A 26996-nucleotide genomic window follows, 5' to 3' on the forward strand; every position below is an offset into this window, starting at 1 on the left:
AATTGTGGTGTTTCGCTTTGTTATTGATCTCAAATCGTCAGGGCACCGCTAGAGGGCAGTCAAAGCTCGGTGTGTGGCGTTGGCTACCCGCACGAGTGACGAATACATCACTTCCTCCTTCAATTCCACGTGTTTACATGCCAGAATGAGAACCAAAACATATTAGCTGATTATTCCCGTGTAGTGTATTACTAAAAGCCTAAATATGGGCAAATTAAATGTTGTGGTGTTGCGGTATCTATCTCGAGATGATTTCCGAGTCCTCACAGCCGTAAGTTGCTCTATTGTTATTCTCTTTTTCGCTTTAGCTTGCAAGCTAGCTGAGCTAATAGTTAGAAAGTACATAAAAACCCAAATGTCACTCATACTTTCACGTTTTACCCAGTACAAAACGGAAGTCAGATTAGCACTAACATTTGGAATAAATAGCCAGCTAGCAACTGCTTAGAGCCGCATGCGAGGCTAGATATCAGCTACACTTTAAACATTGTATTGACAGGTGAAACAGCCGCTCTTGGCTATCAAAGTTAGTGCTAGCTTGCCTTCATTTTATATACTCTTCTGTCATGGACGTAATACATTGCAGGTTGAGATGGGGATGAAGAACCATGAGATCGTCCCAGTGAATCTGCTGTCTTCCATCGCCAGCCTGAAACACGGGGGCTGCAACAAGATTCTGAGAGAGCTGGTCAAGCACAAACTGGTGGCTTACGAGCACACTAAAGGTAAGGCCACTCAGAATGACAGTCATAGAGAGGACCTGACACGAATAACTGAGTGAAGGCATTCAATGACATGCTACTGAAAACTCCTGTGTGTGTGTGTGCGTGTTAAGCTGTCCATGGCTACAGGTTAAATAACGGAGGCTACGACTACCTGGCCCTGAAGACCTTCTGTTCACGCGAAGTCCTCATCTCTGTCGGCAACCAGATGGGCGTGGGGAAAGAGTCCGGCAAGGAAACGCTTATTTTATTGCGTGGATTTAATTGTTAATCAAGTTTGCTCTCGTCTGTGTTCTGAAGCGATGTGTTGATCCTCGCTTTCCTGTAGATATCTACATCGTGGCCAGTCCAGAGGGAGACCAGTACGCTCTGAAGCTGCACAGACTCGGTCGCACCTCCTTTAGGAACTTGAAGAACAAGAGAGACTACCACAAAGGAAGGAAGAACATGTCTTGGCTCTACCTCTCTCGCCTCTCTGCCACCAAGGAGTATGCCTACATGAAGGTACCAGCTGATATGGGCGTCTGTGAAGCTCATTGTGACATTGCCTGTTAATAGGGCTACGCAATTAAGGTTTGATCCGATTTGGGTCAGCAATAAGAATAGAGAAAGTATTATACATGTCAGTTAAGTCATTGTCATGTTTCATCACTTGAAAGTTATTTAGTAGTTGGGTCTACACGTTCTTTTTATACTCGACTATTACTAATAGTCATAATTAGCTGGAACATTACAAATGTATAAATGACAACTGAATAATGAGAAATGAATGTATAAACATGATGGTTGCTGCAACTCATCAATAAACAAGCTGTTACTCAACAATACAGAGTTCTAACCTAAGAATAACAGCCTGTCTGTATAGCGTAGCACGTTTGGGCTCCATGGTGTTGATGCGAGGGTGTGGTGGCCTGGGTGCGTGTCCCCCTTCCAGGCGCTGTACGAGCGAGGGTTTCCTGTCCCCAAGCCCGTGGACTACAACAGGCACGCCGTGGTGATGGAGCTCATCAACGGATACCCACTGTCAGTACCGCACGTCCACGCACACTGGGACTGTTCATCCCTCCGTCTCGGGGTCGTCGGTTCTGAACCCGACAACCTTTTCTGCTCGAGTCTAGAAGACCTTTCTAGATCTCGAAATTCCTTGAAGACCTTCCCAGAATCTAGACCTTTCCTTTCTATTTGCGTTTGTATTTTTTTGTCCCGTTCTCCTAGCCCCTTTCTGTGGACGCTTGTGCAGATCCCAGCCTTCTCATTGGCTGTCCCGTGTGTGTGTGTGTGTGTTGTTGCCGGGCAGGTGTCAGGTGCGGAAGCTGGACGACCCGCCCTCCCTCTTCAACGAGCTCATGGAGCTGCTGGTCAAACTGGCCAATCACGGCCTGATCCACGGCGACTTCAACGAGTTCAACTTGATGGTCGACGACCAGGATCATGTGACGCTGATCGACTTCCCACAGATGGTGTCCACCACGCACTACAACGCTGAGTGGTGAGAGAGGCACACACACACACACACACACAATGGAGTAAAATATGTTACTGTTGAATAATAATACAAATATAATGTTATAAAATAGAAATCATGTTTATTGACTTTTTGTTCAAAGCAATTCAAACATGACTTGATCCACTGGGGTTGGCTCAACTCCACCATTGTTTTTTCAACAGGTACTTTGACCGTGATGTCAAATGTATCCGAAATTTCTTCGCGAGGCGATTTAACTACGAGAGCGAAGTCTACCCAACATTCAAAGACATCCAGTGAGTGTGTGTGTGTGTGTGTGTGGGGGGGGGGGGAGCACAGAGGGTACAATAGCTAGCAGTAGCAAGGTACCACAAGGAACTGTTCTGTGCTTCTATCTTTCCATTCATGACGTGTATGCGTGTGTGCGTGCGTGTGTGTGCGTGCGTGTGCGTGCGTGTGTGTGCGTGTGTGTGTGCCCGGCACGGCTCATGTCCCGCAGGCGCTCCGTGTCCCTCGACGTGGAGATCTCAGCCAGCGGCTTCACCAAGGACCTGGAGAGAGACGCGGCCCTGCTGCAGCCTGCAGGACCTGGGGAGGAGGAGGAGGAGGAGGGGGACGAGGAGGAGGCTGGAGAGGAGGGGGAGGACAGCGTAGACCTGGAGGAATACAGACACGCCATGCTGGAGCTGGAGGGGCTGAAAGTGTGCGACCCGCATACAGACACACCCTCCCTGTCTGAGGAGAGGGTGGAGAGGAGAGAGGAGAGGGTGGTGGAGGAGGAGGATGAGGAGAGGAGAGGGGGAGAGTGTCCGAGACCGACCGACGCTTCCCAGGTTAACGGAAGGGATGTGGAGGATGAGGGGAAGGAGGGAGACGAGGGGAGACGTGACGACGAGGAGGAGGAGAAGGAAGGGGAAGACGCGTGTCCAGACCTGCTGGACCTGTCGGCAGTCAACAAAGAGTTCAAACCATTCAGGTAAACGTGATCAGCGTTTTCATCACCAGAATGTGACAAATCACACTTTACCCGCCAATGATTAAACCCCAAGAATCAGCCTGCATGACATCCAAATTCCCTTGTGCTTATTGCTGTGTGTGTGTATGGTGTGTGGTGTGTGTGTGTGTGTGATGTTACCCTACAGAGATTCAGACAGCCTCCTCCATGTGGTGGCGCACAGTAGACGTCGGAGAACAGACAGTGAAGCCACCATGGGCAGTACAGGGAGCTGCTCCACCATACCTCCGGTTAGTACACACACACACACACACACACACACACACCCAACTTGTCTGCCACCATGTACCCATGTCACAGTTTGTATGTCGTCAGGTTTCTTCCGATTTCAAACGTGTTGTTTTCGAGTGTGCGTGTAGGAGCTGGTCTGTCGTCAGCTGCTGTGTCTGTTCGTACAGATCCTCCTCTGGTTGTGTTACGTAAATCATTTTAGTTGGAGCCGAAGGGAAATTCAAATGACCACCTCAGCCCTCATTCTACCAGTGCACGAACACGGTTTATTGCCACTCCAGAGCTATTACACCTGCTACTGCACTGGAAGCCATGTTGGTCGACTGTACCCCACCATACATCTCCTAAACACCTTATTACTGCATCAGTGGAATTGGAGCTGGGGTGGTCTTTTGGATTCGCCTTCTTCTCCAGGCTTCTCACGCGACGCGGAACGCGTGGCTGTGAGTCTGTGGTGACAGGAGTCGGGACGCGTTGACGTGACGTTGACGTGACGTTGTGACGCGTTTGCAGGACGTGGTGCGTCAGAAGGTGCGCCGGCAGCTGAGCCAGCAGCAGAAGGCCGCCCAGCGGAGGAGACTGCAGAAGGGCGAGGCCAACCTGGTGACCCAGGAGAGGAGGGAGAACAACGACAACATCAAGTCCAGCCTGGAGAGCGCCTCCTTCTGGGGCTGAGAGAAGGAGGAGGAGGAGGAGGGGGAGGGGAGGGGGAGGAGGAGGAGACGGATGAGGAGACGGATGAGGAGGAGGAGAGGGGAGAGGAGGAGGAGACGGGAGACGGAGGAAGAGGAGGAGGAGAGGGGAGAGGAGGAGGAGGAGAAGGTTTCTCTGACGTGAAATGCCTTGCTAGAGGAAACGCAAAGAGGAAAGGAAATGACTTTGGACTAATAAAACATGCACCACGTCGACTCACGGTGCCATCAGACCAGCCGTCAGACTCAGAAGGAGGAGGACAGGAGGGGGCAGTGTGACAGTGTGTTTGACGATCTTCCACAGACAGCTGGCTTGTGTGCAGTGTGGCCGCTGTCGATCACACAGTGTAACCTTCCCTTGACAGCAACAACAATAAAACATGCGGACAAGGGAAGTGGAATGTGTGCGCTTCACTGATTTATTTTTGCAGTTCTCCACTGGCTTGACAAACTGATCATGTGATGGGGTGGGTATAACTCAATCTTTTAACTGGTGGTCGAAAGGTTGCAGGTTTGAATCCCCTATACGTCTCTTTGAATAAAAGGCTCTGCTAAATGAACATAATGCATGTCCTGGTAGAAGCTGAAGGGGGGGGGGGGGGGTGTATGAGGGGAGTCTCTGCCCACATGGTCCTTACTCTCTAACCATGTGTGCAAAATATGGAGCCCATCATCAAGCCATGTGATTCCTCCATAGAAACAGAGGACAGAAATGACTGGGCCCCACATTTCAGCCCAGATACAACTCATTTGGGCCTCACATGGGTGCGTTGGCTGGGTGATAGTCTTTGGTTTGTTAACCGTGTTGCAGGGCTGCCATTAAGAATTTGTTTGAAATACTAATAATGTATTTCAATAATCGACTAACTGGTGTTAATAGAGGTTTGATAAACGTGCTAATAATACACGAAATGCAAACGTTCTACCAGTCTTGCGTGCATAACAGCTGAGGCTGAGCAGTGTCAGTTAATGCCTTAGGGAAAAGAGCGACCATAAATGTAATAAATGCAGTCGCTTGACAGATTTTCCTAACAAGCAACCATTTGTTAAACGAGCCAAAAAACCGCGACCCGTGATCTCTTCAAGTAATTTTAAAAAAGAAACCCAAAGTCACATTTTATAAGCAGACTTAATTGCTAACAGGTGCTGTTCACAATTTGCGTTTTAACGCAAGCCTAATAATTTCCCAACGACGTGCAGTAACCGGTTTGACCACGGGGAGTCGCTGTTCGCTATGACACAATGAACTTTGATCCAGAGCCGGGCGTGAACCTACTTTAATAGTAGGAACAGTATACAGACCCCGGCTCCTTCGACCCCAAACGAAGTTCCCTCCTGTCGGACTTGCTGATCCTGCACAAGGACATGGACTGAATTTCAACCGGTAAGATATAGCAGGAGGCTGCATAGCCAGGTAAAATATGCGGTAAGGTGTGAGAACCTAAACTGACTCTAAAAAGTTGCGGTTGGTCTTTAAAGACAGCGGTCTAAATCAGAGGACGCTCGTATAGATTTGTGTGAGCAGACCATTGTCAACTAGTGGTCGTCGATATTGAACTAAGTAAAGTTGGGTTTATTTTTGTCGCCAGGCGTCATGTGCCACGATCCAAAACAGAACAGCGGACTACACGCAATGACAGTCTTGACAGTGATTTGTTACCTGTGGTTGTTTATATCATAGCTTTAGACTGGTCTCACTTTTCACTTTCATCGAAGTATATGTTGTCTTTCTTCTATTGCCTTTGACTCCGAAGTTCTAATGATGAACATAACTGTTCGGTTCACATCAAGGTATTTGGTCGGAATATACACTCCAAGGGGTTTAATATGGCTTTTCTCTCTTCCTCTCCTCCTCTGCTCTCCTCCTCTGGTCTCCTCCTCCGCTCTCCTCTGCTCTCCTCCGCTCCCTTCTCCTCCAGAGTAACAGAGAGAGGGATAGAGAGTGCCAGAAAGCGAGAGAGGGACTGCTGCAGCGATGGAGGACTTTTGGCTGGTGGCCTTCTGGGTGGTGAAGGTGTGGTTGTGCCTCGTCCTGGCTCTCATCATGGTCCCGGCCATGTTCGGCTTCTCCCTGGGCATCTCTGAGACCTACATGGACATCCTCATCCAAACGCTGGAGGTACTCGCTCACTGCCTCAGGCTCGCCCTGGATCCAAAATGGATTCCCCCCAGTTCCTTCCTTGTCTCCTCAAATCTTTTGTACAAGTTTTTAAATGTTATTTTATGTTTTAAATATCTTTATATGTATATATATATATTTGGTGAGGATAGCAGGGTTTGGGTGTAGCAGGGCTGGGTGTGGTGAGGGCGATGGGGGTAGCAGGGTATATTGTGGGGCAACAGAGACAGTGATGGTGCCCTTCTCTCTCTGGTCTTGCAGTGGGCCACTCTGAGACTACAGAAGGAGAACAGGGAGCAACAGACGATCCAGGCATCACTATCCAGCAGTAAGTACCACCAGGTCACAAACAGAGCGACGGAGGTGGGGAGACAAGGGGCGTAGTTTACCCCCCCCCCCCCCCCCCCCCCAAACATTCTAACAACGACAATTGACTAGTATAAATGTTGTGTTATGTTGCTTCAACCTTCAAGCCAAATCTACTCCCTTGTGGGGGGGGGTTGGAGAAGGATAGATGGATGGTGTGCAGTGTAAAGTTAGTGTTTCCGTGAGACTGTGTGCTGCAATTCTCACTGGGCCACTAGCTCAGAAGCAGATTTGACTGCACCGTGGGACAGACTTCCAGAGTAACGTTAATCACAACCCTTGCCGGCACGACACGCTTGTCATTTCCTGGATTGTGCAACGTTGGTATGCTGGATCGAGCATCCGAGTCAGGACAAGTTCCTGATGTGCTGGAGAGGTGTCAAACCCCGAGAACTCGCCCACATACACACCCTGTGTTTGTGTGTGTGTGTGTAGTCTTGTCTCTGTGGAGGACTTGTCATTAACTGACAATATGATGTCATGTTTCAGAGCACTTCGAGGACACATGGTGTGTAGCCTGAGCTTTGACTGATTGAGGCCAAAGAACTTTCTATGAGACTCCTAGACTTTGTCCTGGCTGTTATCAGTCACACACTCCAGAACATTTCACAGGGACCGTCTTGAGACCGACTTAACACACACACACACACACATACACCAACATACACACACTCATACAACCTCCGTTATCAGCTACCAGTGCTCCTTGATCACTTTAAATACCCTCTTATCTCCAGGTGGCCCAGATAATCGAACACAAGGTCGGCACTCAGAGACTAGCTTAGGACTCTGTGTGTGTGCGTGTCAACTTTTGACAGTTTGGATCGATTCATGTTATGTTACAGGAGAATGTCAAGAGGATGTTTATGCGTGTGTGTGTGTGTGTGTGTAACCCCCAGGTCTGATCCAGAGACATAATGGTTCCATGGAGAAGGAGCTGGGGGAGTTAAGACTCAGTCGCCCCAAATCAACACTAGGGGGCGACTTCACCCTGAGCGACTGTTTCTACTTCGGGCGTCGAGGGATCGAAAGCATCGTTGAAGACGAGGTGCATTCTGGGGGGTTATTGAAATAGAAAGGTCATCGTGCCCACCGGGAAAATATCCAGGGTTGATTTTACTTTGAGCTCACATGCCTTGATTTGGATGTGACGAGTTTGACCCTGGTGACCTCCCTGCCCCCCCCCCCCCCCCCCCCCCCCCCCCCCCCCCCCCCCAGGTGACCCAGCGCTTCACCTCGGAGGAGCTGGTGTCGTGGAACTTGCTGACGCGGACTAACATTGACTTCCACTACATCAGCCTGAAACTGACTGTAGTGTGGGGTCTGGGGGTGTTCATCCGATACTGCATCCTCGCCCCTCTCAGGTAAATTGTCTTGCCAGGGACCCTCTTGCGAGTGAAAGAACGTTTTGAATTGAATAGACACACGCGCGTACGCTCGCACGCATACTTACTCATACACACGCGCACACACACCTGTTGCCCAGCTCTGGACCGTGGGGAACTTGGACCACATTGTGACCTTTCACCCTGAGACCCCCCCCCCCCTGGCCTCAGCCCCTCTGGTCAGCAGGGACCAGACTGTGTGGGACGAGAGTGTGACTCAATGTGTCTTCCAGGATCACCCTGGCGACCATCGGTCTGACCTGGCTGGTGATCGGTACCTCTACTGTGGGTCTGATGCCCAACTGGAGGTACCTACCTATCCACCTGTTCGGTTACCATGACAATGAGCTGAACACACAGCGTAGCCTACTGTAGGTATCCTGCTGTTCTCACTCCTGTGTGTGTGTCTGTGTGTGTGTGTGTGTGTTCAGACTCAAGTTCTTCCTGAGTGAGTGGGCTCACATAATGTGCTACAGGATCTGTGCCAGAGGTTTGTCGGCCACTATCCACTACCACAACAAGTGAGTCTCCCCCCCCCCCACACACACACACACACACACCCTCAGTCCAGCACACTGACCGTACACTCACTACAACCCGTCACTGACCCCCTAACACTCGGTGTGTGTGTGTTTCCAGAGAAAACCGCCCCAAAAAGGGAGGAATCTGTGTTGCCAATCACACGTCACCGATCGACATCGTCATCCTCTGTAACGACGGTTGCTATGCCATGGTGGGTGTTTTAAACACTAGGTCCCGGAACTTGCTCATTCATTCATTAAACAGGACAGGGTTTTTTTTTTATCGCGAGTGGTCTCGCAAGTGGTCTCGCAAGTGGTCTCCCCAAATGCTGCCACGTGTTCTGGCATGTTCTGAAGGGTTCTGTTTGGTTGTGGCGTGTGGCGCGTGGGTCTCCTTAGGTGGGTCAGGTTCATGGAGGTCTCATCGGCGTGTTGCAGCGAGCCATGGTGCGCTCCTGCCCTCACATCTGGTTTGAGAGAGCCGAGATGAAAGATCGCCACCTAGTGTCCAAGAGGTGAGTCTGCAGCTGTGAGCGTCGCATGGCATGGCGTTTACGTTGCCATGGATTACCGTGGGGCTCCTACGAGTACTAAACTGTTTCATACAGTGCAGCACAGTGTGTATGTTGTTTTGTGCCGTTGTGTTCAACGTTTACCCCGACGGTCATGTTGACCAGCCTGTATGGAGTGTGTCGTGTTTCAGGACAGAGTTCTGGTGTCCACAGTCTAACCATTCTGCACAGGCAAGTCCAGACAGACTCACATAGCCCTGCCTCATGCTAACCCTCAGAGAAGCCACTCCCGTTTGTGGTATTCAGCTTCCTATGTTGTTTCAAACAGCCTCCTGTAGCATGGGCCCATGGGTTGCCAGGTTTGAAAATTGAGCCAGAGGGTTGCCAGGTTTGTTTGCATGTGCTTTAACCTCATGGCTGTTTTTCAGGCTGAAGGATCACGTCAACGACAAGACCAAGCTGCCCATCCTGATCTTCCCAGAGGGTGAGTGCAGCGCTGAGACTGCCTCGCTGAGACTGCCTCGCTGAGACTGCCTCGCTGAGACTGCCTCGCTGAGACTGCCTCGCTGAGACTGCCTCGCTGAGACTGCCTCGTTTACACAAACACAGCCCAGAACAAGTGTGTGCGCATGCCTCAACCAGCCGTGTTTCTTTGGTGTCCACATGCAGGAACCTGCGTCAACAACACGTCAGTCATGATGTTTAAAAAAGGGAGCTTTGAAATCGGTGGAACCATTTATCCTGTGGCTATCAAGGTATGTTATTCAATATTATACTGGTAGGATACAGTATGTTATTTGTGCATTATACAACATTTTATGACGGTGAAATAAGGCTGTGATTGTGATATGATGGTGTATAATACTACATGATGCTGTATGCATTTGCGCATGTGATAGTTGCATTATACCGTGGTAGTGATATGATGCTGCATGTCTGTGGTCCTGCAGTACGACCCCCAGTTTGGGGATGCCTTCTGGAACAGCAGTAAGTACAACATGATCAGCTATCTGCTGCGGATGATGACCAGCTGGGCCATCGTCTGCAACGTTTGGTACCTGCCTGCCATGCACCAACAGGTGGGTTTGACACGTGTGCACACACACGCACACACGTACACGTCCCCTTGTGTGACACCCTCGCCTCATCCTGTGTGAGCAGGAGGGGGAAGATGCTGTGCAGTTTGCCAACAGAGTGAAGTCTGCCATCGCTCACAAGGGAGGCCTGGTGGACCTGTCCTGGTGAGAGGAGCCCCGCACTCATCCTCCACGCTCATCCTCTACACTCATCCTCTACACTCATCCCCCGCACTCATCCACCGCACTCATCCTCTACGCTCATCCTCTACACTCATCCTCCACACTCATCCTCATCCCAGCATCGATCACTTCTAAAGTGTGTGTGTGTGTCCATGCAGGGATGGAGGACTAAAGAGGGCCAAGGTGAAGGACACGTTTAAGGAGGAGCAGCAGAAGCAGTACTGTAACATGGTGCTGGGATCAGAGGACAGCTGCAGCGACTGACTCTCTCACACAAACACACGCACGCACACACACACACACACACTCTATCACCTCTCCTTTCCGTGTGGAAGTGGCCGACTAATTCTGTCGGATCCAAAACAACAGGAAATGACATCACACATTTAAGGGAAATGACCCCCCCGCTGTGCGGACAAGTGCAGCTGATCTTGACGGGAGGCGGAGCCACCAGAAGAGGACCCGTGTGGCTCATAAAGCACGGCATGAATTCAGCAAATGACTGGATGTCTCAGGGTGTTACCAGACGATGGATATCAAATCCGTAATTACGTTTGTCTCAGTTTGATGAGAAAGATCCAATGTTGACCATGTTTTTGTTGTTGTTGATCATCTGCTGCTACGGATCATGCCCGGTTTCTCCTGATCAGTCCTGGGCCGCTGATTGTCTTGAAATAAATGTGGTTCGCCGAAGACCTAAAGATGACCTCATCTCTTTGTTTTGCTGCTAACCGTTTATGCATTCACAGACACGTCATCAAGCGCAAAACAGAAAATGGCACAAACACATTGGTGGTAAGTAAACTGAGAAAAGTAATACACAAGGGGTCGAGCTCACTGACACCCCGAAAGTGTCAGCAGTGTCCGCATGAAAGGCATGGCTCTGTCAAAGCAGGACGCATGTCCTCGACGTCCTGGAGCTGTGTCCACTGGCAGGCTTGCCCGTGCCGTCGCTGCGCGCGTGCTGCAGATCCCCCGCATGGGGTGGCTGATCTGAACCGGTGTGCACCCCCTGTGACCCTGCCGGGAGCTGACTGGCATCCTGGGAAGGAATCCGACACAAAAGCTACGTTAGCATAGAAAGTTCCAGAAACACCTATGTGCGATCTCTGTGTCTTCGTTGAGGATGTAGATGGCCTAGCGGGAAAGATCCTCACCCCTAAACCGTTCTTGTTGGCAGGGTTCCTCCCCAGCGGGTGCGTTGCCAGATACCTAGGAGGCCGTGAGAGCAGATTGTAGCAGAGTCATGGGTTGAGGAGGAGAGATTTTACAGAGGTCAATAGTGGGCATCTCAACCCAGATAACGAGACGCTGTCCTGTTGCTATTGACTGAATGAGCAGTCAACACACAGCGTATACTACTTGTATTCCCCAGCAATAAAACCATAACCAATCCTTGTGTAATAGCAATAATTTATTATTAAAAAATTACTGTTACTCCTGCTACAGGCAAGAACTGTATTGTATCAGGGAAGACAGAACTATATAACAACTGTAAATCTTACAGTTTGATGTAAGATGTTGTGAACATTTTTATGTGTATTCATTCCGATCATTAATATGACTATAACTCTGTAAATACCCAAACTACAGTATCATAGATGAACTATCTCAAGATCTAGTGCCCTGAACCAAACACACGTGAAGCGCACAAAACACACCTAAATGACAAGCCGGACTCACACCAACACACCTTACTTGGGCCAAACATACCAACACACTCCACTCCTGTACCTTTTCAAGTAGGAGTCATGGGTCCTGTTGACAGGCTTGCCATCTCTCCTCAGCCCATCTGGGGTCCAGGCAATGGAGGTGTCCACCCCCATATCCACCCTGCCCGCAGCCCCTGATGATATTGGCATCTTGGCTAGCTAGCTAGCTACATCTCCCAAACAGACTCAGAGACAAATCATGTAATGAAAAAAATTCTACAAAATCCAGATAAAGAGGTAAAATGATCTGACACACTGTCTTAATCCTGGTGGTAGTATTTCTGCTCTCTGTGTGTAGTCCAGGATGTTTCTGTCTTGCCTCAGCCTCAGCTCTCTGTAGATTCTCAAAGGGGTTTGTTGTTGTAACCGCGGCAACAGGGGCCCAAATGAAATGGAATTTTACAGCTGGGCTGTTTGACTGTGGCCTGCATGTGTTCGGGTATAAGTAGCATTGAGCATCCTTATAGTGTTCACGTGGTCTGTATGTGAGTTAGTTCACCAGACTCAAACCCAAGTGAAGGTGCTTATCTGAGCCAACACAGACAAGTAAGAGAGTAATTAGAAACACATGTTTTTCCAACAGCTCTGCACATATTTAATCCGGTACCCAGATCTATCGTTCTGCTTCATATATTGATTGATCTTTGCATGTGTGCGCAGCAAACACAAATAATCCAGATTACATCAATTGAGGTTTATTTGGGCACAGTAATGAAAGCCGTCGTGGGTCGGCGGTCGGGATTCAAACACAATTAGGATTCTTCCTTCTCATCTCCGTGTGTGATGATGTAGCACAGAGACTTGTAATCTATGTTGCCAGCGACATCAATAGGAGCTACTGAGAAGGCCTGATCAACCTGGAGACGGGGGAGGGGAGGGGGGGGGAGGGGGGGACAAGAGACAGATATAGACACACTGAAAAGGGAATGCTAACTGATTATGCCCGTTATCACAGCTGAATGCTGGTGGGGTTCAAAACAAGACGATGGGTCATGCTTTGTGTCATATTTCTGTGGAGCCCACGCAAACGAATCGTATTCAACTGAGGGGAAATTGGAGGATTGGGAGAATGGGGGAGCCGTGTGTAGTGCCTAGGGGCCCTTGCGTGCTCAGGGGCATCCATTCACGAAATGCTACAAAGATGAAATCCAAATAAATTCGTAATAGCCTGTTGGAACGTCATGTACGATCTTATAACCTCCAGGATGGATGTAGGGGGAGGGATGGGAGGGGGAGGGAGGGATGGGAGGGGGAGCAGGAGGGAGGAACACCCAAAGAGCTCTTTGTTCCAGTTGTAGTTCAACGTCCGAAAATGTATTTCAAAATAAGTAAATACCAACCTCTTCAGCGGTGAACTTATCAGCTTGATTCATCAGTAATCGTCTGAACCTTGCATACAAAAGGGAGACAGAGAGTCACTCATGTTGGCTTCATTGTAAACTACAAACAGCTTGACAGTCTGGGAGGGTATGAGGGAACGTAGACAGTTCGGTGTCAAACTCACTCGTCTTTATTGACAAAGCCGGTGGCGTTCGGGTCGAACAGTTTGAAAGCAGCCAGGATAGTGTCCTCGGGATCAGTACCTACAGGGCGAAAACACACCTGGGTCAATTACAGAGTTCCATAACAGAAAAGAGAGCACTGGATGCCGTTAGCTGCAAATATAGACACAACGGTATTGAATAATATTGAAATAGCATCTCAACGACGTTCTCACCGTTCAGCTTTTCCCCAAACAGAGTGAGGAACACCGTGAAATTGATGGGCCCTTTCCCTTCATTCAGCATCCCATCCAACTCCTCATCGTTCACGTTGAGCTTTCCTGGAGGACCCACGCACATTCACAAACACCATACCACACACAACACGCGCAAGACACACACACAATGGCGATGAAATATTGCAAACAGAACAGGAAGCACACACATCAACAGAGAGCTAAAGGAGAGATATCGACTGAGGGCGACAGGAGAGACATTCCAGAGCGCTACACAGCACGTCTCACCCAACTGGCCGTAGGTCTCCCTCAGGTCCTGTTTCTTGATCACCCCGTCTCTGTCCTGGTCGATGCAGCCAAACGCCTGGACGGACACATTGCAAACAAACAATGCTAATCCTCTCAACGGTCAACGGTTCGCAATCATGTTTACCCTTTCCCTCTCACTTCTAACATCTGTTTGGTCCTTCCCGACAATGGAAAATAATTCGGTTGATCGTTTGGAAAGCCAGTTTTTGGGTTTTGTCTGGCCGTAGTTGTCGTACAGTACCTCTTTGAACTCCTGGATCTGGGACTGCTCGAACATGGAGAAGACATTGGAACAGCTTTTCTGGGCTCCTCTCTGTCTCTTGTTTGCGGCTTTCTTACTGGCCTGGGGGAGGAGTGGACAGGCAGACAGAGGGCAGGTTACACGTACGTGCGCATGAGCCTCACAGTCAGAAACCCTCGAGCGGAAGGGTCAGGGTCGTCGATGGTCGCGGCAACCGGAAGGACGGCGACGTCGGCGACCGTGCGGGAGAGTCCGGACGATACGGACATGCGATCCATAATGGTCTCGTTTTCACCTTGACCTCTGGTGAGCATGGTTCTAGTCCATGCTCCCACGCAATTCAACAAGCGAGGAAATACGGAACGCGGATGCGCTACTCACCATGTCTGGGGTCGGGGGGGGGGGGTGTGTCGTGCCCTGGCTGCTGTGATGTTCCAGAGAGGGTATAAGTACGGCGCTTCTTATCAGCTGCTTTCTTATAATAGACCGGGGTCGTCGACCACAGGCCCTTATGAGGACATCCATCACTCCATCCATCCTCCCATCCCTCCATCCCCATCCCTCCCTGAGAGGGGCTGATAAGGAAAGTGCCCAGATTCCTCTGGGTGGGACCATCACACACGCAGGCAAACACGCATGAACCCACCCCCACACACACACACACGAGCGTAAACCCTTTACTCAACAGGTTGCGATGTGGATTGTAGTTTTCCCCACAAACGCACAACGACAGGAAGCGTTAGGTTACAGGAAACTTTATTTACAACGATTAAGCATGATCACGTTTACATTTGACGACGTCTTTACATCTTATTGCGTTATCACTCTCCATTATAACTGATACACAGCAATTAAGAACTACGAGATAATACGTAAACATATCTTCAATATATACAATATCAAAGACATTCAAATTCAATTAAAAGAACAGGAAGTGACAAGACTATGGTCCACGAGTAAACTATAAGACAGATACATTTGAGTATCTCAAAAGTAACAATTTGGGAATTAAACAAACAGCAGACTACATGATATTTCTCATGTTTTAGGACATATGTTATGGACATAGTTTTTACAGTACATTACAGCAATATGAACGAATGATCCTCCATTGCTAACTGGCTCATCCACTCCCCCACACGCTATAGCAACACTATGACAATTGAACACATTTTCCACCATTGTTTCATGGGTGAACCACTAGTGCAATCTCATTTCAGAAACACTGTGGAGTTCCAACAGTGCCATCAGTCTCTTTCTAAACCATGGTAGATGTGGGTCTTCTATACATCCACATATCTCCAGGAGATCACCTCAGCAGAATAGCGTCTGGCTGACTCGGGGCCAGAGAGAGACTAGACCACCCTGCATGACCAGCCCCCAAAGCCCAAAAAGTTTACCTGCATCGCCCCCTACAGGGAGGAGGTAGCAGTTCCCTTGCCCTCATCACTGTGTCAGCATGCACGCTGCCATCTTACAGGCCACCGCCGAGATAAGGGCCGCCCCACGTCCGCTGCCCTCCTCTGATTGGATGAAGGTGATGTCAGAGTGAGGCGTGAGCTCCCTGACAATCTTGTGGAACCTCGCCTGGAAACTGAGGAGGTTCAGAACAGAGAGTCGACGGGTCAATTGTCATCGACTGACACACCCACCTTTCTCTTCCCGTCCAGATTTCTCCCTCCCACTCTTTCTTTGGTCTTCACCTCTTTACCTTTCCCCCTCTACCCAGCTCTTCCACCTCTCTCATTCTCCACCACCACCCCCACATCTTCCCACTCCCTCCCTTCTCTCCCTCTTTCTCTCCCTCTTTTTCTTCCTCCCTCCTTCTCTCCCTCCTTCCCTCCCTCCCCCCATCCTCCACTCCCTCCCTCCCCCCCTTCCTCCCCTCCCTTCCTCCCCCCCATCCTCCCCCTTCCTCCCCTCCCTCCCTTCCTCCCCCCCACCCTCCCTCCCCTCCCATCCTCCCCTTCCTCCCCTCCCTTCCTTCCTCCCTCCTCACCACGGATGGAGCTTGTAGACGGACCCGTCCACTCCCACGGTGATCTTCATCTCCTCCTGGCTGCGGTGCTCCCGCATGCGGTTGATGACGGCGGCGAGCCCCGCCCCGCACATGTGGGCGGAGCGCGTCGACACGCTCTCGCACGCCAGGCGCACGATGTCGCAGTCCAGCTCCGACGGCAGCAGCCCCAGCGTGGACAGGATGTTGTAGATCTGTTTCCTGTCGCCCGAGTCACTGAGGGGGGAACAGCAAGGCCCTGTGTTATGCATGAAGGCTCCCTGTGTTTGAATGCTAGGTGGGGCAAGTGCAGGTGCCGTGGATGTCTGTGAGGAGTCATCGAGGGTAGGGGGTGGAAGCGTGGACAAAATAAAGAGTAGACGCCGCATTAGCTCCTGGGCGCAAGAAATGTGGCCGCCATCTTGGAAAGGTCAAGTGCCTAGTTGCTTAGCATCAGAATAAACTAGATGCCAGCACTGCGCAGCATGTTCCCGCTCAAATCGGCGGATAACCGCAAACAGGGCTCAGGGGATTACTTTTCACAATTAAGATTTAACATGACCATACTATTGGTTGTATTTTGTGAAAATAATAACCATGTCCTGTATCATAGCTACATGTACGACCTTTGCAGCAAAACAAACCGCATGAAAATCAGTTGGGTATTCAGTTTGGTATGATTAATTAAATGCGCTGATAGCTCATTGCCCCAATCAAACAAATTACACTGAGTGGAGCGGTTGACCTTTCCAAGATGGCGTCCCCACGGCTCGTCAGCGCCAGTAGGCAGTGGCGGTCGATGCGGCGTCTACTCTTGATCGTGTCTATGGGTGGAAGGGGGTCAACTGCTGGTGTGGGGGGGAAGTGACTCGTGACCTCACGGCGACCCTTCACCTCTCGACCTGGGACACGTAGCGCGTCTCGAAGCTGAAGCGGGTCTTCAGCTGTTCGGACGCCTCGCCGTCGAACAGCAGCTCCTCGTTGACCAGCTTCAGCAGCACCAGACGCACCAGCTCGCCCATGTACTTCCCGCTGATCAGCTTCTCATAGCTGCAGGGGGCCGGCGAGAAGGAGGGGCGCCGGGTGGGGGGCGGGGGGGAGAGGGGAGGGGAGGGAAACAAGATATGGGTGGGGGAAAGGAGGGAGAGAGGAAAAAAGGAGGAGAAGAGGGAGGGGGGAGGAAACGTGCGTCACAAAACACGTGAACATCCCAGTCATCAAAGAGAATGAGAGAGAGAGAGACAGAGAGAGAGAGAGAGAGAGGGAGAGAGAGACAGAGAGAGAGACAGAGAGAGAGGGACAGAGAGACAGAGAGAGAGGGACAGAGAGAGAGAGAGAGAGAGAGGGACAGAGAGACAGAGAGAGAGGGACAGAGAGAGAGAGAGACAGAGACAGAGACAGAGACAGAGACAGAGAGAGAGAGAGAGAGAGAGAGAGACAGACAGAGAGGAGAGAGAGAGAGAGAGAGAGAGAGAGAGAGAGAGAGAGAGAGAGAGAGAGAGAGAGAGAGAGAAAGAGAGAGAGAGGCCTAACCAGGTCAGTGGTTGTCAGGGCGCAGAGTCAACAATCATTAGGCCCCTAGAAAGAGAGAGCTCATTAATCTGGCCCCCTGTGCCCGGAGACAGCCCACTGACGTCTGCACACTCCCGCCATTCACAAACAGAGGTGGGGAAAAACAACACGGTCGCCTAGCAACCCGCAGGTACGCATCAGACCGAGGCGGCCGTCTCATGCTCAGCTGCATGGGACAAACAGAAAACCTTCACGCACGTGTCTGACCCTGAGGCTCCAGAAAGGGAAGGAGGGAAGAGGGAAGGAAGATTGCAAGGAAGGAAGGAAGGAAGGAAGGAGGCAAGGAAAGACGGAAAGGAGGACGGATGGATGGAAGAAGGCAAGGAAGAAAGGTAGGAGGAAAGGAAGGAACCAAGGAACCGAGGAACCGAGGGAGGGAGGGAGGGAGGGAAGGGGAGGACTCACAGCTGCTGTCCAGGGTAGAGGGAGGTCTCGTCCACCACCCTGTCGTACTCCAGCCTGAACTCCTCCAGCTCCCCGTTGGCCCCGAAGGCCCCCCACTCTGTGTTCACACACATGCGGCCCTCCTCCCCCTCCACCAGCTCCACCGTGCCCATCTCCTCCATGTAGCAGGCGTTACAGCCCGTACCTGAGGCACACGGAGAGAGGGCTGAGGGGGAGCTGGGGGGTGGGGGGGTGAGGTGATCATAAGGAGGAGGGGGTGTCATGTGTGTGTGTATGTGTCCTTACCGACGATCATCCCCACTTCACAGCTGCGGTCCTCGTAGTAGCAGGAGATCATGGTGGCGACGGTGTCATTCACCATGGCGACCACATCCATCTCAAAGTCCTGCAACAGACGTGTGGAACGTTCACCCTCGCACCCGTATGACCGTTCACCCTCACATCCGTATGAAAAACAGTCACCCTCACATTCACAATGAGGGCCACACGTGGGTGGGTTGTGGTAACCGGAGTTCCTACCCCTCTCCTTTTGATAGCGTCTCGAAGCAGCCCGACCACATTGTTGCCCTCGGCCCCCGAAGCCTTGAAACCCTTGGTCCAGTTCAGCAGGATTCCCTGAGAGGCGGAGAGGAAAGGAAGAGGACTCAGTCAACATCCGGTTCCCATTCCTTTTCAAGCCTTCAACTCAAACTGCGAATGTCCTGCGTGTCCGTGCAGGTGCGTGTTGCACCTTGTCGATGTCCTCGTGTCGGACGGGGAAGGAGAAGGTGAAGCCCAGAGGCAGCTTCTTGTGTTTGATGTGATGTTTGTCCAGGAAGTCTGAGATACACTCTGCAATGTAGTCAAACAGCTGTGGGGAGCAGACAGGTTGGAGGACGGGGGAAAGGGGGTTCGCGAACAAAATGACGAGGGTGAGAGGAAATAGAAAGGGGCACAGTTGATTCACAGTTGGCCGTTTTTTAACAAGCAGGGATCCATGGAGACTTTTGGGTCGACTTGAGTGCACTTTTAAGACGACGTCGGCGTGCTCTCCAAGTACATACTTCCGAGTGCACACTCACCATTTCGGCAGTGCCCGTCATGGCATCTTCTGGGATGGAGTACATCTGGTGCTTGGTCTCCACCTTCCACCCCCGCTCCTCGTCCTCACCCACCTTGACCAGCATCACCCGGAAGTTGGTGCCTCCCAGATCCAGAGCCAGGAAATCCCCCACCTCTGAAGGAACACACACAAACATTGAAAACACAAGACTGAGGCCTGCCACCTTGGAATTTCCATCCTAGGATATCGTGTGCTTATCTTCCATCCCCAGAAAGCGTGTACTTATCCCTGTAAGACCCCTTGTTGTAAAATTACAACGTCACCTTTAGCTCTTTAATTGCTAATGTCTTTTTTTGAAGGACCAAATGTATCCAATTGCCTGGCAAGGCAAGACAATAGGACCCAAAATCGTATTTGCAAATGTGTTTTTTGGAGAGCTAAAGGTGATGTTGACATTTTAAATCGGGTCTTACAGGGTTATCTAGTGCAGTGTGTAGTCGTCCGCTAATGTTCCCTACCCGCTCCCCCTCTAGGAACTGAGTGCCCACCTGATCCTTCGGGGGTGGAGCAGACGTAGGTGGGGAGCATTTTCACGCTGGCCTCCTCGTGCGTGTCGACACGCAGCCCCCGGTCCATCTCCCTCTGCATCCTCCCCATCACCTCCTTCAGATCCTCTTTCTCCAGGCGAAACTCGGACAGGATCTGCTCCACCTGCAGAGGAGACGGCGGAGCTCAGCGGGAGAGCATGTGACCCCGCGTTGTGGTTCCCCATGTACGTTGTTTTGGATGCAAGCATCAGCGAAATTAAATGCACGACAAAAGGAGAGGAGGACACAATCCTTTTATGGTGAGGCGATTACGTTGCTAGCAGTCACTATAAAGCAGGAGTAGGAGTGGCCAAGTTGAATGTCGGGCGATAAACAAAAGTGCGAATCCATCTGAGAAGGGAGGAGGAATTCCTCCTTAAGGAATTCCTCCTTCCTTAAGGGCTTGGTAGACTAATCACGTCATCCATACATACATACATCCATACATGTGATGGAAGTAAGACAAAAGATGTTTGTCCACCAAGCAAAAACTGACTTTTGTGACTGTCTTTTGACTTCTTCCCCTCTCTCTGTTCTGCCTCTGATGAGTCGAACTTTCATTCAGCCGCGTGCCAATCTGACACAATCTATTTTTCAAGTAAAAAAAAAAAGTAATATTTCTAAGTAATATTCTGACCCTCACATTTTACCACTGAGGTGCTCATACCATTGCTCATATTTCCCACATGACAGGACAGCACATGTCTGAACGTCTAATACAAAGCTCCCTCTCAGAGCAATTGTTTGTCTAACATCCGAAGGTGTGGAGACCATACACACAACCGCCTTGCAGGTTTGCAAGCAAAACAGTCAACACACGCCTCGAAAAACACTGTACACGCACCCCCTAACGAGGAATCAGAGTGCCTGGTGAGTGAAGACCGAGTGGAGGCCGAACACAGTCTTACCATGAAGAGCCTCTCTACCACGGACCTGTAGATGCAAGGCATGTTCAGCAGTGGGTGAGACTCGGGAGCTGGGATCTTCACGGGCATTCGAGATGTTCTGCTCTCTCTGTGCTTCGAGGTGTGCGGCGAGAAAGTCCGGCAGGTGTGTGTGTGTGTCTGTGTGTGCGTGACGAGCTAGCAAACTGGGAGTACGAGTGATCTGTAGAGGGACTCGACATCTTTTATACGACCAGGCTGAGGGGGTCGGCTCTAGGGACGGACCATCTTGGTGCACACCTCTTTAGCCTTCACCTCACCTGGTCATGGGGTTCACATGCACACACTCACACACAGATCTATATCTCTTTTAGAGTCCGAAGCCTTTTCGCTTTTCACTGATAAACAAGCTCGAACATGGGTGAAACAACGCCCTTCTCGTGAGGGAGCATGATTTGACAGCGTGCTGCTTTTTCTTAGAAACACATCCACACATCACATCTGATCTCATGCTGTTTGTTCACCTTCTATCCACGTGAAACCTTCTGCCTGGTCAGTGTTTCACAGTTGACCTGGTAGATGTTTAACCTGGATTGTCGGTATCTCACGTTTGAACTGAGTAGAAATACTAATCCACACACATCAAGGTTTAACCCGTATATGAAGAGTTGAGACCCCTAACAATGATTGACTGGTGTTTGATCTGTAGAAAGTATGTTAGCAGTGCGGTAAACTCATGCTCAACCCACAGATATCAATTGTTTTACAGCAAGGATGGTGTTTCATAAGCATCCTTGGAAAACCCTCATAAAGCGCATCAAGGACATCGCCCCACTGGTCACGCCAGTCAGAGCAAGCAAGGGCACAAAGTCAATTTAGATATCCACATTTAGAACTGAAACTCTAATTTTAGCTCCCTGTGTCGGGGGAATGAACCCTAAAACAAATATTGCTTTGAAGTTATGTAGTACTTGTGTCCACTAAAAAGTTTTTAAATACACCTGGCCCCCAAACTACGAGGTCAATCTGATAGATCCATGTGACCTTCTCCCACTTAGCACTAAAAGGTTTGACAGGGGAGTGAAGCAGTGACCCTGACCTGCAGATAAACAAACACAACATCACCAGCAAATCAGCAGATCCCATTCAAACACAGGCGAGAGGCGATGTTTTTGATATGCCATACTATAATAATAAAAGTAGGATAGTCTTTTCAGCGTTGATGTAATTAACGCATGCTTCAGTTCATTTTATAAGAACTTTTAGCGAGAATCTAAGTGTTTGTGACATGTCGGTTTGAACGCCTGTTTGTCCCCTCGCCAGGGATTGTATGCATTGCCATAAATGATGTCAGACCAGATCACCTGCCTGCCTGCCTGCTAATCTGCCTGCCTGTCTGTCTTTGTGTCTGTCTGTCTGCCTGCCTTTGTGTCTGTCTGCCTGCCTGTCTGTCTTTGTGTCTGCCTGACTGCCTGTCTGTCTTTGTGTCTGTCTGACTGCCTGTCTGTCTTTGTGTCTGTCTGACTGCCTGTCTTTGTGTCTTTCTGACTGCCTATCTGTCTGTCTTTGTGTCTGTCTGCCTGTCTGTCTGAATGCCTGTCTGTCTTTGTGTCTGTCTGACTGCCTGTCTAGCAGCCAAGAAAGGAAGGGAGGAAAAGCGGCTTGTAGGATCGACATACACGCACATGTGTGCAAGTGTACACACACACGCACATGTGTGCACACACACACATACACTGACATGCATGTCCTGTGTCTAACTGCAAAGTGGAACCTCCACTTGTTTGCATCCAGTGGCAGGTCCATTCATGACTGAGACTTGAGTGTATCTCCACCTGCATAGAAGGGTCTCTTTGCTTGGCCTAAACCACTCAGTGCCCAACAATTTCAGCAACATAACAGGATATAAGATGACGATCCAAGATAAATGGACCATATGGATTCACTCTCATTCAGACAAACTACTGTCATTTATATTAGAGAATGTATTCGAACTGTAGAGACGGACATGCTCTACCGGTCACTTGTCTGGAGTAGATTCGAATCATCTATTTGGATTTTGAATCGTTGGATTGACACCATCTGCCGTTAATTACAACACATTGAGCTATAAATGATCAGAAGACCTTACCTTCTCCATCGTATGAGGGTCCATATGGTACATATCACCTGGACCATGGGTGCTGGGTACTTATAAGAATTTCCCAGGTAAACAGTTAGCAGTTATATTAATTGTAGTGATGTTGCTACATTCTGTGCAGATAGGAAATATTGTGCTTGAACACCAAATCTTTATTAAAATCTAGTTGCTATATTGATCAGGTCGATTTATTTGTCCAAACAGGAACAGTCCAATACACTGATTCTTGCTTGCATGTCTGCCAAAATAAACTTTTTGTTCGTCGTTTTTAGTACAGTTTGTAAGGTCACAATCTAAACAGACAGAATCCAAGGCTAGCTGACTGCGTAATCTTGATATAAGGATGTTTCGTATTGATTGCCTTTACCGTGTTCATCAATGGTTCTGTACAAACCTAGAATACAGTTTTTAGAATATCTTGAAAATTATTAATTCCCTTTTGTGGTGATCCGGTCCAACAGTTCCTTGGTCAGAAAAATATTCATGATCTCCATCCAATTCCTTCAACGTGTAAGACTAAACAAAGTAGCCTTTATCAATAAGAGAAACGTCCGCAGCGTATTTTATCGTCGATGGCACACAACCCTTGCTTTTCAGAAAAGGCAAAAAGGTATTTCTCATCCTGCCACAAACAGCCAGTCAACATATGCTACTAAAGAGCCCTCTCAATCAGTTTTCATGCCCAAAACGTTTTCAATCCGTTGCCACGGAAATAAATGTATCAGCTCAGCTGATGTATGAAAAACACTTAGCACCATGGTAAGTGGTGAGAAGCTAATTGTTAAATGGGCCAGAATTACTTAGGGAAACCGCAAATGAATGTATGCTGGTAACCTGCATTACACAACAAAGGCCTTAAATACGTAGAGGGGAAAATATCATCCAATAAAATAACTTTAACCCGTTTTTACAAGCATAAACTAGTTTTTAAGTACGCCCACAAATTAACATACGAACAGTGACCCTATGGGCCCATGTAGGTGACAAATACAAGGTTATTAACTTAGTTTATTACGTAATAGCAGTGCTATAAAGATTTCTCAAAAGTTTAGCGTGAAATTAACTAATTTCCAACAAGGGACAAGTTATCCCTCATCCTACTTCTCAACGGCGAATGCGTGAGACTTGAGAACCCTGTTATCGACACGCTATAGTCAGCTGACTGATCGCGTTGTTGTCCCTACTCAAAAGTATAAACACGCCAGGACATCATAAACATTTAATGGTCTAGATCAGGGGTGTCAAACTCATTTCGCATCGTGGGCCACATACGGCCTAGGGAGATGTCAAGTGGGCCGGACCATTAAAATTATACCATACTCTGCTATAAATAACCAAAATATCATGTCTTTCTTCTGTGTTATCTAGTTTAATTGATATAAAGACCATATCGTATAAACTCCGTCCAACCGCTTTAACACGTAATGATCTCTTCGGTGGTGTAGTTGGTTAAAGCATTGTACGGCCACATATTGTTAATGCGAATCTGGGATCCCAAGTTCGCGCCCCAGTCCAGTGAATCTCGTACGATATCCTTTAACTTTTACTGTGAGAAAATGACATAATTCTAAAGGCCTACGGATGTATCACAACATTTTAATGTGTGAGCACTAATATCAGATCAAAATGAACACATGTAGCCTTAATTAAATATTGAATAACGTAGGGTAGTCTACCGTCGGAGACAACCACTACGCCTCATTCAGCCAGTTTAAACGGCTGCTAGATGACGCTGTTCATTTTCAAAGCGCCGATAGTTCGGCTCTTTGGGCCGGCACAATCCGGAAGAAACCACCAAAGCTTCACAAGGCATCGTTCGCCCATCCCTAGTAGAGACCAAGGTATTAATTGATACCGTCTGCTGTTTTCAGTCTGTCTCAGTGATGCGGCTTGTCTTCTACTCTGATGGAAAGAGTGCGCCCCTTAGCGGATAATCCATGAATTACAGCGAATTAAAAATATTAATTCCATGTCTTTTATGCATTTTTCCACTTTCAAATTATCCTGCGGGCCTGATCGAACCTCCTTGGGGGCCGGTTCCGGCCCGCGGGCCGTATGTTTGACACCCCTGGTCTAGATCCAATTACCCAGGCAAAACAGGCAATTCTCTTCTATCTCTCACTCTCTCGTTCATACATGTATCGTGTGTGGTATCTACATGTGCACTGCGCGTGTACATGTTGGAGAAAGAGAGAATGACAGAGAGAGAACGTGGTGTCCAATTCTTCTCTAGTGCCAACTGCAGCCTCTAGTGGTGAAAACGCATATACAGGCAGGAGTACTGAGTATCAGAACATCAGAGTATCTCCACAGCCCAGAGAAATGGGCAGGGAGATGAGAAGTATGATGTACATCCACCTACCGCAGAGAAATGCAATGTCATATTTCAGGATTGGGCCGATGCAGTTTATTTCCTGGTGTCTCAAAACCCAGTCCTCGCTGACTTAGCTGTCAGAAAGCAGGAAAAAACGTTCAGTGACCTGTGTCCTTAATCATCTGCAGCAAGCAGCTCTGAGTTGAAACTGTCTGCTCTGAGAGACTCAACACGCTGCTCACGCTGAGGAGAGAGACAAACAGCTACAGGAGGGAACACTGTCATCAACTTTAACTCACTCGCTGACTAAACCAGAGTACGTTTTTAAGAATAAAACTCGCAAGTGAAAGTCAACTCCAGACTGCGTTCCACAGGTGGGTGTAACTGGGTGAGAAAATGGCGTCCAGCTCGTCTCTCCCAGAGGACGATCTCTCCTGTCCGGTGTGCTGTGACATCTTCGCTGACCCTGTCCTCCTGAGATGTAGCCACAGCTTCTGCACGGCCTGTCTGCGGGAATACTGGAAACACAGAGAATCACGGGAATGTCCAGTATGTAGGAGAAGATCTTCTATGGATCCTCCCTTTAACCTGGTTGATATGTTAAACCCCCTGACATTCCCATACAAGACATGTGATCAATACTGGGTTTGTCATGGTGGGTGAGGGTGTAAACATCAAACACTGCATCAACACAAACCTGATCTCTCTCCTCAGCTCCTGTGATTCTGGACCCCAACACTGCCTACCCACACCTCATCCTGTCTGAGGACCTGACCAGTGTGAGATCCAGTCAGGAGAGACTGCAGCTTCCTGACAACCCAGAGAGGTTTAATAGCTATTGATGGGTCCTGGCCTCCGAGGGCTTTAACTCAGGGACACACAGCTGGGATGTTGAGGTCGGAGACAGTAAGACCTGGCTCCTGGGTGTGTTAGCAGAGTCTGTCCAGACGAATGGAGGCAAACTGGGCGAACGCTGGAGAATCTGGTTGATCAAGGGTGAATACGGAGCAGGATACTCACTAAGGTCAGCCACTGTTGATCTGACAGTGAGCCAGAAACCCCAGAGGATCAGAGTGCAGCTGGATTGGGACGGAGGAAAGCTGTCCTTCTCTGACCCCGATAGAAACACACACCTACACACACTCACACACACCTTCACGAGAGAGTCTTTCCATACATTGGTACTGTCTGCACTCTACCTCCTTTGAGGATCTTACCAGTGAAGGCCTCTGTAACTGTAGAACAGCACAGTCATTAGAGATGGTACCACCTCTATCTGTTACAGTAGAACAACATGTTGGGGGTTTACAACCTTCCTGTCATGAAGACCACCAACCTCTAACATGAACATCCAGAACAAAGATCAACTTAAGAGAGTCATACACAGGTAGCAAAATTTTCTTAATGTATTACAGTATCTGAAGTCAGAATTTATTTAGTTATGTCGTAAAAATATAATGCTTGTACATATACACTGTAGGGTACATTTATATTTTTGTACTGATATTTTCCAAATTAAACGCTTAGTCTGCTAAGAATCAGAATCCGGTGTATTGTTTGTACAAAGGAATTTGCTTTGGGTAGGTTGGTGCATAACTAAAACATAGTAAGTACGTAACATTAAACTCATTTTTTATTATTCTACTTGTGTACCTTTGAACATTAATCTTGACTTTGTTCAGCTGTAATTTCTTAGTGTTGTAATAAATATGTTGTGACGCAGTGTGGTTCATCTCTCCTACAGTACAACTGATTCCTCCACCTGTAGACTCTATGACCTTGTAACCTAT

The 26996-nt window shown here is 49.0% G+C and overlaps 4 protein-coding genes and 1 long non-coding RNA gene across 5 annotated transcripts; 3 read left to right on the plus strand and 2 right to left on the minus strand.

The window, feature by feature from the left end:
- Positions 1–102: 102 nt before the first annotated feature.
- riok2 (RIO kinase 2 (yeast)) lies at positions 103–4142 on the plus strand. Its single transcript, XM_047015784.1, has 10 exons — positions 103–271; positions 587–725; positions 836–952; positions 1051–1226; positions 1657–1745; positions 2020–2211; positions 2391–2483; positions 2687–3163; positions 3330–3432; positions 3947–4142. The coding sequence occupies exons 1-10, from the start codon at positions 206–208 to the stop codon at positions 4106–4108; spliced, it is 1614 nt and encodes a 537-aa protein (XP_046871740.1). The 5' UTR covers positions 103–205; the 3' UTR covers positions 4109–4142.
- A 1235-nt stretch (positions 4143–5377) lies between these two features.
- agpat9l (1-acylglycerol-3-phosphate O-acyltransferase 9, like) lies at positions 5378–11006 on the plus strand. Its single transcript, XM_047016014.1, has 14 exons — positions 5378–5509; positions 6045–6244; positions 6506–6572; positions 7510–7658; positions 7829–7974; positions 8229–8303; positions 8427–8516; positions 8635–8728; positions 8916–9031; positions 9457–9512; positions 9698–9783; positions 9979–10107; positions 10190–10269; positions 10446–11006. The coding sequence occupies exons 2-14, from the start codon at positions 6101–6103 to the stop codon at positions 10549–10551; spliced, it is 1338 nt and encodes a 445-aa protein (XP_046871970.1). The 5' UTR covers positions 5378–5509; positions 6045–6100; the 3' UTR covers positions 10552–11006.
- A 1570-nt stretch (positions 11007–12576) lies between these two features.
- On the minus strand, positions 12577–14822 carry myl7 (myosin, light chain 7, regulatory). The gene is made up of 7 exons (XM_047015843.1): positions 14648–14822; positions 14267–14368; positions 14005–14080; positions 13717–13821; positions 13504–13582; positions 13340–13388; positions 12577–12856 (listed from the first exon to the last, which is right to left on the minus strand). The coding sequence occupies exons 1-7, from the start codon at positions 14801–14803 to the stop codon at positions 12752–12754; spliced, it is 672 nt and encodes a 223-aa protein (XP_046871799.1). The 5' UTR covers positions 14804–14822; the 3' UTR covers positions 12577–12751.
- Positions 14823–15005: 183 nt separating this feature from the next.
- On the minus strand, positions 15006–20863 carry gck (glucokinase (hexokinase 4)). Its single transcript, XM_047015682.1, has 10 exons — positions 20777–20863; positions 19830–19992; positions 19301–19455; positions 18970–19089; positions 18759–18854; positions 18525–18624; positions 18240–18423; positions 17157–17312; positions 16266–16499; positions 15006–15860 (listed from the first exon to the last, which is right to left on the minus strand). Exons 1-10 carry the CDS (start codon positions 20861–20863, stop codon positions 15713–15715), a joined length of 1443 nt encoding a protein of 480 aa, XP_046871638.1. The 3' UTR covers positions 15006–15712.
- Positions 20836–26815, plus strand: LOC124463891. Its single transcript, XR_006955676.1, has 3 exons — positions 20836–20918; positions 25581–25755; positions 25921–26815. It is a non-coding gene; the product is annotated as an uncharacterized LOC124463891 (long non-coding RNA).
- Positions 26816–26996: the final 181 nt, after the last annotated feature.

This window comes from Hypomesus transpacificus, unplaced genomic scaffold (assembly GCF_021917145.1).
Source record: "Hypomesus transpacificus isolate Combined female unplaced genomic scaffold, fHypTra1 scaffold_31, whole genome shotgun sequence".
NCBI lineage: Eukaryota > Metazoa > Chordata > Actinopteri > Osmeriformes > Osmeridae > Hypomesus > Hypomesus transpacificus.

Excerpts from the sequence above, each read along its gene's own strand:
- gck (XM_047015682.1), bottom strand. The coding sequence starts at position 20,863 with ATGCCCGTGAAGATCCCAGCTCCCGAGTCTCACCCACTGCTGAACATG. Across the intron at positions 18,855-18,969 it reads GACACGAGGACATCGACAAG|GGAATCCTGCTGAACTGGAC; the intron begins GTGCAACACGCA and ends TCCGCCTCTCAG. Across the intron at positions 17,313-18,239 it reads CTCTACCCTGGACAGCAGCT|CTATGAGAAGCTGATCAGCG; the intron begins GTGAGTCCTCCC and ends GGCCCCCTGCAG.
- myl7 (XM_047015843.1), bottom strand. The coding sequence starts at position 14,803 with ATGGATGGAGTGATGGATGTCCTCATAAGGGCCTGTGGTCGACGACCC. Across the intron at positions 14,369-14,647 it reads CCCCCCCGACCCCAGACATG|GCCAGTAAGAAAGCCGCAAA; the intron begins GTGAGTAGCGCA and ends CTCCTCCCCCAG. Across the intron at positions 14,081-14,266 it reads AGATCCAGGAGTTCAAAGAG|GCGTTTGGCTGCATCGACCA; the intron begins GTACTGTACGAC and ends GTGTCCGTCCAG.
- riok2 (XM_047015784.1), top strand. The coding sequence starts at position 206 with ATGGGCAAATTAAATGTTGTGGTGTTGCGGTATCTATCTCGAGATGAT. Across the intron at positions 726-835 it reads GGCTTACGAGCACACTAAAG|CTGTCCATGGCTACAGGTTA; the intron begins GTAAGGCCACTC and ends GTGCGTGTTAAG. Across the intron at positions 1,746-2,019 it reads CTCATCAACGGATACCCACT|GTGTCAGGTGCGGAAGCTGG; the intron begins GTCAGTACCGCA and ends GTTGCCGGGCAG.
- agpat9l (XM_047016014.1), top strand. The coding sequence starts at position 6,101 with ATGGAGGACTTTTGGCTGGTGGCCTTCTGGGTGGTGAAGGTGTGGTTG. Across the intron at positions 7,659-7,828 it reads AAAGCATCGTTGAAGACGAG|GTGACCCAGCGCTTCACCTC; the intron begins GTGCATTCTGGG and ends CCCCCCCCCCAG. Across the intron at positions 7,975-8,228 it reads TGCATCCTCGCCCCTCTCAG|GATCACCCTGGCGACCATCG; the intron begins GTAAATTGTCTT and ends TGTGTCTTCCAG.